This window comes from Epinephelus moara, chromosome 20, assembly GCF_006386435.1.
Source record: "Epinephelus moara isolate mb chromosome 20, YSFRI_EMoa_1.0, whole genome shotgun sequence".
Lineage (NCBI taxonomy): Eukaryota > Metazoa > Chordata > Actinopteri > Perciformes > Serranidae > Epinephelus > Epinephelus moara.
The window spans coordinates 36756267-36769601 of record NC_065525.1 but is presented as its reverse complement, the minus strand read 5'-3'; the positions used below and the strand labels follow the sequence as shown (position 1 = coordinate 36769601).

The 13335-nt window shown below is 43.1% G+C and overlaps 1 protein-coding gene across 2 annotated transcripts in view; it reads right to left on the bottom strand.

Annotated features, from left to right (window-relative positions):
- fbln1 (fibulin 1) overlaps nucleotides 1-9047 on the bottom strand; it is a 44543-nt gene extending 35496 nt beyond the window's left edge. For both annotated transcript variants that reach the window (XM_050073421.1, XM_050073422.1), the window contains exons 1-3: nucleotides 8796-9047; nucleotides 3608-3716; nucleotides 1712-1841 (exon numbers count right to left, since the gene is read on the bottom strand). In XM_050073421.1, the coding sequence (XP_049929378.1) occupies nucleotides 1712-1841; nucleotides 3608-3716; nucleotides 8796-8850 (294 nt within the window). In that variant the 5' untranslated portion in view covers nucleotides 8851-9047. The remainder of the gene's footprint in view (nucleotides 1-1711; nucleotides 1842-3607; nucleotides 3717-8795) is intronic.
- Nucleotides 9048-13335: the final 4288 nt, after the last annotated feature.

Below are 13335 nucleotides of genomic sequence, written 5' to 3'. Positions count from 1 at the left end.
AACATCTACATCGCAACAGAAGATGTTTAAAGATGGCGGGGATGGCGCAATCTGGAGATACGGAACCGGAAATGCGTTGCTACCAAGCAAACCAATCACAGCCCTCTCGGTCTGCGCTGGGTCTGTGTCGCCTCGACGTGGAGTTACATTTTTTGGGAGGTGCAGGCTACGCCAGGGGCTACCGCGAGCCTCCTGCGTAGCCACGTACCCTACGACGTAGGTACGTCGTTGATTTAACGCAGGACCATAAATCAGTCTTAAGGCTGTACAGTTTCATTGCAGAAGTCCTGCAGGACTTTGATTTGCACAGTAGCAATCTCCACAGTATCAAGTATCCCGCCCATACACCCGTCTGAACAATTGCGAGCAGCACCACTGAACGCAAGCCCACCGATTGGCTCACACAGTTGTCAGTCATGTTGTAAAATCCCCATTTTATGACTAATTAACTAAAACCAAACTTATCAAGAACATTAACACTTGAACACTACCTTAAATGACAGAACCCATCTTTAAGAAAAATATATTTGATGTGCACTTTGAGTTTTTAGTTCGGCCCATGTCCCATCCACTAACATGGGGAGGGCGGGGTTTAAGACCTATACTGCAGCCAGCCACCAGGGGGCGATTCAGATGTCTCGGCTTCACTTTTGGGAAAAGCGGTCATCCTGGATATCTTATCTTGCACTAATAAACAGCATTTCGGCGCCAGAGTCAGCACAGTAGCAATCTCCATTATATACATGCACCTGTTAAACTAATCACGAGCAGCACCACTGATAGCAAGCACACCAGTTGGCACACTTAACTGTCAATTATGACGTCAAACCCCTTTTTAAAGCATTAAATAACTACTTTATAACCAAACTTGTGACCCATTTAACATCAACATTTTAAGAACTATAAAAAATGACAGAAACCATCTTTTATTTGACGTTTACTTTGAGGGCGGGCTTTACGACCCATACTGCAGCCAGCCACCGGGGGCAATAGAGATGTTTAGGACTTTTAGGGAGCCATCATGTCGTCCATCTTTATACAGTCTATGGTAGTGACTTGACCATTATTTTATCCAGTTACAGTGGGTGAAGCCATCTCTTACTCATACATATCTTCTGTCTTATTCACCTTACAGTATCTGGGCACTTTTAAGTCTGAGCCACCACCTGCACTTCAGTCGATCATGTAAAGACAAGCTGTCTCACTCCTAATTATCTCATCCTTTCCAGAAAATGCACCAACTTGCATCCTCTCCTTGGTACATTTTGCCAAGCATTTATCTTCCCGATGTGTTGATGTGGAGTGTGTTGTGAAAATATGGGGGCACAGTGAGGGTTGGGTTGAGGGAATAAAAACATAGAAAGGCTGCAAAGTGCTTGGACGTGAGCCTGCGGAAGATTCTAGAGTCGGAGCTGAATTTATAATCTATCTGACAGCAACAAGCTCCATTCCTCCCTGGAGTGACATGCCTCATCCTGCTCACAGCGCACACACACACACAGACAAAAACACACACAAACGCACACCATCACTCTCATCAATCATTTGCCTTCAAACTGGCTGTCCAGCAGAGTGATGTACTGTACATTGATTGAGTGGAGGGAGATTTTTTGTTGCACACTGTGATTATACTCCCTTTTTTTGTCTATATTTTCAGTTAGTAAAGCACACATATGCACAAATATATGTGCACATTCAAGTACAAACACACCTTCGTGGTCTTGGTCTCGCAGGTGTTGGTGAATAACGAATCGCAGGCTCCTTGGTCTTTGGCCACGTTGATACCAGTGGTGCACATGTTATCCTCGAGCACTGTTACACAGCACTGCTCCTGCACTATCCTGTCAGCGAGAGAAACCACAAAACACAGGTGGTGCATTTATTCTCAGCTCTATCAATAATCTCCGTGCTGCAGTACAACTCTGCCTGAAAGTGTAGCCCATTAAAATCAGCCCGAGGCGAGCCTGATGGGGATCTCGGAGTTGTCACACTAAAAATGCGTGGATGAGTGGGTTGAGCGAGTCCTGTGTGGATTCAGAGGAGGGCATCGGTCGTTTATTTTTGTTTTGCTACGCTGACATCACTGGATTTAAACTGGGTTGAGCAGCGCTCCCTGAGGCCTTTGTTCTGTTGTTTTAGAGTTGGAGCAACATTTCAGTCCCAAGATGAACATTTGTCCACCTCCGCATGTCCTTAATCAGGGTGGGATTGTGTGTGTATATTTTTAAGAAATTAATCTTATTATAATAATATCACTAAAACAAACCACTCCCTTTAGATAAGCATGCTGTGACCTGTGAGAGTGGGGAAGAGTTGCCCATTAATTGGGTGACTAACAGTTGCAAGTATATACAGTTTGCTTGAGGTAAACGATATCAGCAGGGCAGTCACTCTCCTTAGAATCAGTGATGACATGTTGCTGATGTGATTTAAAGAATAAAGTGAGAAACACGTTGTTACTGGAAGCACTCCAGCCGACCTTAACCTCTTAGCTCTGTGCAATGAGGATAGTAAAATGTATATCTCTACTGGGATCAATAAAATACTTTATATTACTATAATGGCTGCTCAGATGTCAAAAGCAATAACTGGAGTAGCCCCTCGTGAGACTCTTATTATGAAAGTATCTGATCAGATTTCATTGTATTGTTTAGCAAAGTCCAATCTGTTAAGAGCGGATGACTGTTTCTGTCTGGTCTGAATATCTGTCTTGCTGCAACTTTACAAGACAGAGAGCATAAAACGCCACCCCCTCACCTCTCCTCTCTCATTTCCAACCAGCCCTCTTTATCAACCCTTACCAGAAATCTCTTTCCAAATAAACTACCGTAGATCTCGAATTCACGTCAAGGCGCGCACCTCCTCTGCAGAACCTTTTAAGGGCACAGTCGCGCTCCTGTTTTTCTTTTCTCTTCTCCTCTCTCTGCTTTTTTTTCTTTCATACTTCTTTTCCCCCTTTGGTGTCTGAAGTAATCGTTCAGATTTCCTGTTATTGCCTCTCTCCATCCTCCCTCTATGTCGCGTTTCACCTCTGAGGTATTTCCTGGGTTTTGAAACAGGCCCTCTTTCTGACCCCCCCTCACCCCCTTTTCCACCCTGCTCCCCCACAAACCTCTGCCCTTTTCCTCTTTTCCCCACACACTATAATTTAGACAAATTTGGGATCACTTAGGGTGGCTACGGTAAATGTGTTTGCCATCAGTGTTCACGGCGGCAGATCTCCCCGGCTTATGGGCCCTGAACCTGTGGCAGCACACCCTCTAGGGTTACCAGCAGACCTGTTATTATCCCATCACTATTAGTGTTTCCTGCTCTCACGTGAAGTGAATAATGTGCCTGGAGATTTAGTGGAGCAAGGTAAAGCAATCTCATATTAAGGGTCTACACACATTTCCCCTCATACATGGTACAGGCCAAATCCCATGGGGCCAATACTGCAGGAGCTTCTGTTGTGCAGATAGCAAATGTAAGATTGTGACAAAGGGTGCAGCGGTTAATGACTTGTAAGTCTAAATAAGCCCCGGGCAAGTCTCCTACCCAGCACTCTTATTCTGTATAGATCTGCAATCAGACAGTGAGAGCAGAGTAGCAGATAGCGCCCGCTCACCTGCATGTGTTTGACGCAGAGATGAGAGGCAAGGACGAGCAGTCTTCATTATCACTGGCTCGCTTCTGGCCATCTTTACAGCAGTCCTCTATGGAGATCTGCTCCACTCCTGCAAAACATTAAAAACAACCCAAGGTGTGTTTGTATGAACAGGTAAAAAAAAAATGGTGAGCATCTCATTCACTGAGCACTGTCAGAGGGAGATTTTCATATCTGGCATTGTCTGGTTTGCCGCAGTATGTGGACCCCTACTGACATGATCGCTGCAGGAGATGGACCCCAGATGGAGTACTCACACCTGCCTCCATACACACAAGGTGGTGCCCCCAGAAATGTTTCATGGTGGTGGCCAGATGGGGCCAGTGAACATCCGGGGGTGGCACACCAAAACCAAAAGCCATAGATGAATTTCAGGAAATTTTTTTTTTTTCCAGCGGATGTCTTAGTTACAACATGATTGAGCTAACTGGAGTAGTTTCATGTCATATCCAACAACGGGAGGCTTTTAACAGATGACATCCTGATGTTAGCTTTGCTAAATGTCCCTGTCATAACATGGTTATCGTTGATTAGCCCAGCTAATCAACGATAACGTTGTTCAGTCATTGACATTATAACGATGACATAACGTTTGTTCAGTCATTGTGTTTATAGACTTAACAAACATAACGTTTGTTCAGTCATTGTGTTTATAGACTTAACAAACTTCAGATTAGTCTAAACGGTGATATAATGACGTGAAAAATGTGATATATAGCTAAACTCTGCTGGTTTTCTACCCTAAGTATTTGTAAACAACACAGCGATTCCCTGGGGGCACCACCGGAAGTGAAGGGCGTGAGCGATCGCCGAGGCCCCTGCACTTCCGTTAGTCAAAAAACTCCGGGCTGTGCCTCCAGAGGTAAAGGAAGAAACCAATGGATTTACCAATGGATTTCCAGATTGCACACTGATAAACCCTGGTTTCTTATTGTACAGTTAATGTTGCTAATTATTCAATGTGCACAGACTAATACCAATCCAGCTACCTTTTGAGTTCCACAACAATGTGTTATGTATCCGCATCATAGACTGTATATAAAGAAGGATGACACGTCTCTACAGACTACCACTGTACAATAATGAACCCAAAATATCCCGGATACAGCTGCTGCCATCTTGCACTGGTGATGTCATTTGGCACCAGAGTTGCTGCAGCAGCAATCTCCATTGTCTTGAGTTCCCATCCATGCACCCGTCCAACCAATCATGAGCAGCGCCATTGATCACAAGCACACCGTTTGGCACACACAACTGTTAATCAGGACGTGAAACCTGGTTTTATAGCATCAAATAAATAGTTTTAACCAAACTTGAAAAAAACAAGCACTTGAACGAACGTCAACATTTAAAGAACTCCCTAAAATGACGAAAACCATCTTTTATTTGACGTTTACTTAGAGTTTTTAGTTTCGCCCAGGTCCCATCCACTAACATGGAGGGGGCAGGGTTTACAACCTATACTGCAGCCAGCCACCAGGAGGCGATTGAGATGTTTTGGCTTCACCTTTTGGAAGCTGTCATGTCGTCCATCTTTATATACAGTCCATGGCAGTTACTTGACCATTATTTTATCCAGTTAAAGTAGGTTAGGCCATCTCCTATTCATACATATCTTTTTTCTTATTCACCTTATAGTACCTGGACACTTTTAAGTCTGAGCCACCACCCCAATCAAGATTTGGCTTCACTTTTGGGGAGCTGTCGTGATCTGTATGTGTTAGACGATTCATTGTTCTTCAAATAGACTGGTTGTCCTTTTCCCCATCAAGACAAATATACAGCATTACAGTTGGATTAATAGTAAGGAACAAAACATTTACTGGGAACAAGCCGTACTCAAGTTTAGGGTACCCTTAGAACCCGTTTTCATTCATGAGTTAAGAGTTCAAGGGACCCCTTTTTGAAAATGGTAAGTTGTTACCTCACCAAAATTTAGCCTAAATTTGGAGTGTTACTACACTGCTTACCAACAAGCTATGCCAATATTATTGGTACCAATGGATGCCTTAGGTTGTGTCGTTTCACAAGATACCACTACCTTTGTGCTAGCTTAAAAGATGAGCGCGCCACAGCCTGTTGAAACAGTCATGTCAACCTCAAATTATTTTCGCCAGGAGGGCAAGCAATTGTATCAGATGGGCAATGGCTCCCTAGTGTCCTCCCTTTGGGCTGCCCCTGTTAATACACTCGCCTTGAGACTAATTTCATGCCTTTTTAGCTGATCATGATGAAGCATATCAGATGGTATTGTTTTGTAACATTAAGCATTCTTTGATAAACACATTTTCTTTTGGCGAAGATAAATCCTGCTGATTGAGACGAGTTATGATAATCACATTTGGAAATCTAACCCAAACAAAAAGGATACTGCCGTTGTCCTCTAAGGCATTCTCTACAAGATGGAAAAACAAAATCAAAATCTGTCAATTCAAATTGCCCGTAGGCCTTTTTTAAAATATTTTTTTGCCAAAGACAATGAATGATGGATATGTTGTTGCAGACACAAGAGATTTTTTTTTTTTTTACTGGAGTAAAACCAACTCTGTGGTGATCTGGCTGTTTATTCATGTGGATTAGAGAGCGTGGAATGCCTTGACTCTGTAAACAATCAGCCGTCCCAATCACATCAAGTACATTCATTCGCCTGTGGTTTGTGTGATCTGCCAAACGTGAAATAGCTTTGGCAGATCGGCTTCTTGGACTTTTTTTGCCTTCAGCTCAAACCAGGATAAGTGCGTCAAATTGTTATTAACAATAAGTCCCTCGGGATAAAAAAAAAACCACAGAAAAAATAAAACAAACTTACCGTGAAATAAATTCTGTCGACCCATTGTAACAGAATACGAGTTGTTGCTGGTTAGTGACCGAATGCCCTGAATTATTGGGAATAGTGATTGTGAAACTCGCTGAACAAATCCATCTGTTTGAGACACAGCGTCTGCCGTGAACAGTCTGGCAGGAGTCAGCAACTTCAGATAATAAGTTAGATTACGCTGGGAGGACAAGTGTCTGGAATAGCAGTCCTCAGTTTTATAGATTTGCTGCCGTCTCCCAGAGGGGCAGGAGGAATTTTATTATAACCAGTAAATCAGAGATGAAGCACAAGCAGGAATAGTCATCACCACAAACAGTTTTCTGCATTGATAAACTTTGTAACAACACAATGTAAGCATTGCAATAAAACTCTTAATTTCCCAGAACAGTTTGCAGGCTTCTATAAACCCAGTGTTGCAGCACAGAACTACGTCAGGGCCAAAACATCACAAGAGTTTATTCAAATCGATGTGTTTTTCCTCAGAAGAAAGCGAGTCATTTCTCCAGTGCAGGCTGCAGGAAAATGAAACGCAGAATTAAAACACTGTATCCAATGCTACTACGCAAAGGATGATTAAGCTGGCAGAAAGGAGTGAATATAGACAGAGGATTTATTACTAGGCAGCCACATTAGCTGACTCACTACTGACTTCTGGAAGTCTGGCACATCCCAGAATTCTCTGGCCAATAAACCTTGTAGCAGCTGGATGAAATGAGATGGTATTTTAAAAGCTTTTCACATGGGCCTACCAAGTGGGCCCTCTCAAAGTCTCTCTCTATCCTCTATCTGTTTGCAAAGTAAAACTAGGACTCCAACATAACATTTACCTCCAAAAAATATGATAATATGGATATGAATTTGCACCATTAATGCCTCATATAAAGGTGTTAATGGCCTAAAGTCAAACACAGTGTTTGAAATGACAGCTGGCCTCCTACTGTAATTGCTCACACTGCTCTGCCCACAGTAGCTCTCTGCTGATAACTAACTCAAACCCACAAATGGCATCACAGAGTCATTCCAACGCCACCACTGTCTGCCGCTCCAGCAAACCCAAATTGAAAGACCAGAAGTGCCTTTAAAAGCAGTGTGGCGCTGTTTTATCAAAAGAGGCAAACCAGGCGCAGCCGTGCCGCGGTTCCCTGTCTCTGTGATGCATTGTCTGTCTGTCTAGAGAGAGGGCTGATTTCCATCTTGGATGGCAGTGCTGGTTGTGAGGGCCATTCTGTCTTGGCAGGGCAGCACATGGCTTGCCTGCGTCTAGACGCCTCATGTAAACAAGGCTTAATGAGCCCACTGGTGGAGCTCCGCCCAGACAGAGTAGTTGGCCCGGGCCAGACGTCACAACAGCAGTGTGCATCTCCTTCACGGGCTGCACCCGAGGCTTTAGGTCAGTCACAGTTATATAAAAACTTGAGTCTTTACATGATACACACAGGTACTCACTTAACTAAGGGAGGTGATAGCTGACTGAATTTCACCCCAGACTGACCCTTGACACAACCCCCCACAGCTTGGAGAAAAGTGGCCCTGCTGACTGTGAAAGTTGCCCCATGTGTGACCAGGGGACCAGGAGCATTTGGGTGTGTATAAATCACACTCCTCTGTCCGGACCACCCTGCCCTGGTGACACGCTAGTTGTTCTGACAGCATCACAGCATACCAAGGCACTTGGCCTTTGACTTGGAGGGCAGAAAGTGGAGAAACCAGAGCAAGGAGGGCTCTTATCCAACTTATGTGAAACTGCATTTTGACACTCATATAAAATCTTCTTTTATCACTTTATAAATCAAGTTGAATCTTGGCTATAGCATAAACAATGTGTAATGAATGAAACAGGGAGTTTACTTTTTGACATGACATTTTCAAGTTATGTGGAGCATCTGGATTTTGTCCTCAGTCATGCATGACCGAAGAGTTTACAGCTGCTAGAAATGACTTCATATGACAGTTAATATCACTCCCTACATTGTAAGTTGGGAGGTTAAATGATGTTTTGTTGCATTTATGTAATGACATAATGGGAAATCTGAACTTCATTTCAATCCTAACATGCAACACTTTGAAGCACCCAGCTTTGTGAGCTTGGCTTACATCACATGCCCCAACTAGTCCTGTGATAAATTCGTCACCTCCTTGTGTCTCACTCTTTGCCTTTATCACTTTGATTCCTACTGTACATACCTTCACAAACTCGTGTTATAAAGTTATCTTGCAACATTATATATCAACACACATGTGCAGCATATCATTCTTTGTCTCTGTTTGGATTAGCTCAATTAAAAGTCATCTGGTAGTGGTGGTAGAGTTTCTTCCAGGAAGGTAACTTACCTTGTCCAAGCAGAACTCCGAACAGAGAGCAGAGCAGCACTGCACACGGACCCATTGAATGAAAAGAGATTCAACTTTGGGAGGGGAGAAAACGATGTCCGAGAGCTTTGAGAGTCCCGATGCTGGTTCTTGTGCAGGATGTGTGAATAACGAGTGTTTTAGTGCTCCTGTAAAAACAGAAAGACTGACTCCGCGGGACAGAAGTGGAAGTGATGGAGCTGAGTGAGTCGCAGTTGCAGCGTGACTGCAGGAATGAGCGTCCAATTATGACACTGCGAGGGGCGGGCTGGGGCCACAGGCACACTCAGACTTATTGCTAATCACATGGGTTTTTTCCCAACTTCAGATAAAGGGTGAGGTCATTTACAGTAGCCTGTGTCGCAATTTAAAAAATGATTTGGCTTTTAGGACCTACAGTTTGGCTCTATACTGTAAGTCCCAAGTCCTCAACTTTGTGTTTTGAGTCCTTAACTAGTGATTGTGCACTCTTCACCAAATGTTAAGCAATTTACTCAACATAATAATATATATATTTTCTTAAATTAACAAAATCTCTTGAATAAAATCTTTTAAAAAAAGGTTTTTGGAAGTTGTTGCATCTCTTGTAACCCGCATATTTTGCACACCGCAACTCCTTTTCTGTTGACCACCACCACCAGACTAGCTGTTTCCCCCTGTTTCTAGTCTCCATACTAAGCTAAGCTAACTGCTTCCTGGCTTCAGCGTGACACTTAAAGGAACAGTGTGTAACACTCAGGGGGATTTAGTGCCATCTAGTGGTGATTTAAAGCAGCTGTGTGGAACTTTTTACCATTAATAAAACTGTCCCTAGTTCGTATCACCCCCCCCTTGAAGATCCGCATATTTATTTGAACCCAACAGCAACAAAAAAGCCTTTCTCTATATGGCTATTTAGCATAGCCTTGGTTGGGTCGGACACAGCGGAAGTCAGCAAACCAGAATACGGCACCCGAGGCGGAAGAAAGTCTGCACGCCTGCAGCGGCCCGCAGCCATTAAACCACAGAAGAAGAAGGAGCCGTGTTTACAGAGAGTGTTCTTCAAGTAAGCGGTAAGCAACGGGCATTGCTGAACACATAACAGTTTTACCAGATGTATCTGTAAGGACTTGGTTATACTTTCAATGTCATGGCGGATAAAGAAGGAGCACCATCTAAAAGAAAAAGAACAGAAGAAGGCTAAACGGGACAGTGATAGGGCTCGAGCCCAAACGCGTGTAAACCTCGGTCGGGCATTCACCAAGTGGAGAGAGCTGAGAGATTTGAAAGGTTTTAAAACTGATCCCGAGTTGGCCCTTTTCCTAATCGACAGGTATGTAATTTTTGTTTTTATTTAGAGAATATACCGCAACTTGTTAGACGTTGTTTCACTTCAATATATGACGACATGGAAGTTATAAGCAAGCTAAATGTAACGTTAGCTGATGTGAACCGCTTTTGTCTAGTAACGTTACAACAAATGCCACAAAATTATCTGTGACCATGAACACAAATATACAGCAGGCAGTTGTCCTCAGTTTATAAGAAATTCAGAGCTACACCAGAACATTTATGATTTTCCTCTCGCTCTCCAAAACAAATGCATGCAGTAATTGCCGGTTGCAGTTGAGATTTTATGAATGAAGCCGAATGCCGGCTGCAGTTGGAATTTTATGACACCAGGCTGTGGGTGTCATACCGCTTCGACCAAAGGGGGCGCTATAATCAACAAAAACGGAAAGTTCCGCACAGCTGCTTTAAACTGGTAAAAACACTGACTAATGCAGTTTAACGCTAGAAAACAAAAATCAGTTTTTTTCCAATGTTCTTATTGTGGAGGGATTTCTTACAACAATGGCCAATGTGAAAATGTGAATGGCCCTATCTAGAGACAGTTTTTGGTTTGTCTCTTCTAGGCTACTGTAGAAACATGGCATTGCAACATGGCGGACTCCAGCGAGCAGGCAGCTGACTCACCAACAAGAAAGTGCGCCAGGGACGAAGCCTAAAACCTGGGAATGAGTTTGCAGTTTACCACTCACGGTTCCCTCGTTTCAAAGTGAATGGGTTTTTTGAATGGGTTTTTGGTTAGGTGCCTGAAATAAGGTCTGTGGTTCACACAAGAGACCAAGAGACTTTTGAGTTTCCTTCTACGAAAGTTACGAAAGCTTCGAGCTTCTATGTCTTGGTGGTAGCTATCAAGTGCATAAATGAAACTACAGAACGTCATCACGCCAAACCGTGCCAAACGTGGCTTTACAGTCTTGTTATGGTCATGTGACCGTAGCATCATTTGTTCATAGCCTTACATTAGCTTTTTACTTCTGGTGATTGCATCTGGGCTTTAATAATCATGAAATAGAGTTAATTTGTGAAGATGATCTTGCTTAAAAAATCATAAACGTTTGTTTGCCACAAAGCTTATTTTCGGCAAAAATCCCGAATCCAGTTGATGAGGCTTTTTGATGAGGGAAGCAGTGCGATGCTAACTTCTACCTACAGAAGAACATCATCCCTTGAGCCCACTATAGACTGTAAAAACAATGTACATAGCCACTGCCGTCACCCATTGATTTGTGGACTCCCGTTTTGGAGCCTTGAGTTCGGCATTTGCATTTTGGCCATGGCCATCTTGGTTTTTTGGAGTCGGAAGTGACCATATTTGAGAGAGAGAGGCCACTGCAGTTTTTGTACGTGAACAAAATTATCTTTGGTACCATTTTTTCCAACTGTCTCTCAGTAATGTGATTCTTCATCGTTCTCTCTTGCAACTTGATTGGATGCTGTCACATCCAAAGTAGATCTGGTGAATTACGTGTTGACTTCCTAGGAATGAAAAGCGATGTTAGCTTGGATCTGGGAATGAAGGGAAATTAATTGATGCATGGCACACTTAAAAAAAGTGTTTAAACTGACTTGAAATCTTTGGGCTTGGGGGAAAGTATGAAGTATTTGCAAGTCAAAAGGCTCAAGTCAAAGGCAAGTCACAAGTCGCTGGTATTAATGTCCAAGACGAGTTGCAACTCTAACTTTGTTAAGTCGAATCTTAAGTCATCAAATTTGTGACTTATGTCTGAGTCATGTCCAAGTCATGTGACTCAAGTCCACATCTCGGCTACACTCTGACAGGAATGGTTATACAAAAGGCCAGGAACAGCCCATTGGTCCGACATAACATTGTTCCCACCATATTAAACCCATTGTTCCGAAGTCCCGTTGTTCTGAAATCATCATGATGCCCTGTGGTTAAGGTCTGGTTAGGTTTAGGCACAAAAACCACTTGGTTAGGGTTAGGAAAAGATCATGGTGTGGGTTAAAATGAAAAAGAAAGTGACAAACACATAAGCTGTGAGCCTGCTTCGCCTCAAGCCTTTCCCAGCTGACCCAGCACCATCAAAGTAAAAATACACCCGCCGGGAGCCGTTCAGTACCGCGGACCGTCGGACCAATGGGCTGTCGGACCAATGGGCTGTCGGACCAATGGGCTGTCGGACCAATGACATGGACCCCAAAAGGCCTACCCCAGCTGACATTCTAATGTTTATTCACTGTTGGATCAACGTCATACACCATGGCTGAATCACTGCTGAATTATGTTTCTAATTTTGAGAGTGAAAATGAATCAGCGTTGATTTCACAATGTTGTTTCATAAACTTTCAGTATTGTTTCAACATTGAAACAGATTTTTCTGAACTGTCAGTGTTGATTATGACTTTTGTGACGTTCTTACAGCCATCAGAATTAAACGTTGTTTAATGTTGAAACAACAACTGAAATAATTTCATCCACATTTCAACGTTGAAGGTTGGTCGTGTGCCAGCTGCGACGCTTGCGATGATTGACACATTTATGCGTGCTGGAAAGAATAAGACCTGAAATACAACCTTGGAAGATGTGGACTTCAATGTTTGTTTTATTGCCTACAGGAAGAATTGCAAGTGACTTCAGGCTACTGTGCTACAAGGTATGCATGCACACATGGAAATTGTCTTCCCATCAATGGTAAAGTCGACTTCTTCTGTCTGTGACTAATGATTGTGCTGATTACTCAACATCTGGAGCCGGTTTTGGGGTATTTTAAAAATCTCCTGTGGCTATGTCCAGACTGTAAGCCTTGAAACCTTTTGGATATCTCAGTTAGAGGAAATAGGGGGAATCAAAAAAATAAATATTTTCACCACCACTGCCTGAAAATAACTATGTTTTTTTCACTGCTGCATTTGAGTGTGCTGCATCTTAAGTAAAGTGAAAGATCAAAACGGAAACTGGATCTGTGCTGTGAAAACCTCCTTATATTTTAATCCCCATTGATACTGGTGGTATTAAAGGTCCCTGCAGGCCAACTGCTGAGCCTATTTTTCTCTTTACTTACTGAACTTCACAGCTGTGCCGAAGAAAATGAGGCCATTTCCCTCAAAGTTAATGAATTAAAGCTTTTGTAACGGTGCCACAGATGCGGGCACACCGTCAGCCAAAGTGATCACGAACTGTGAGAAGGAGCCGGGTATAAACAAGCCACACACGCGCTTGCATGCACACACA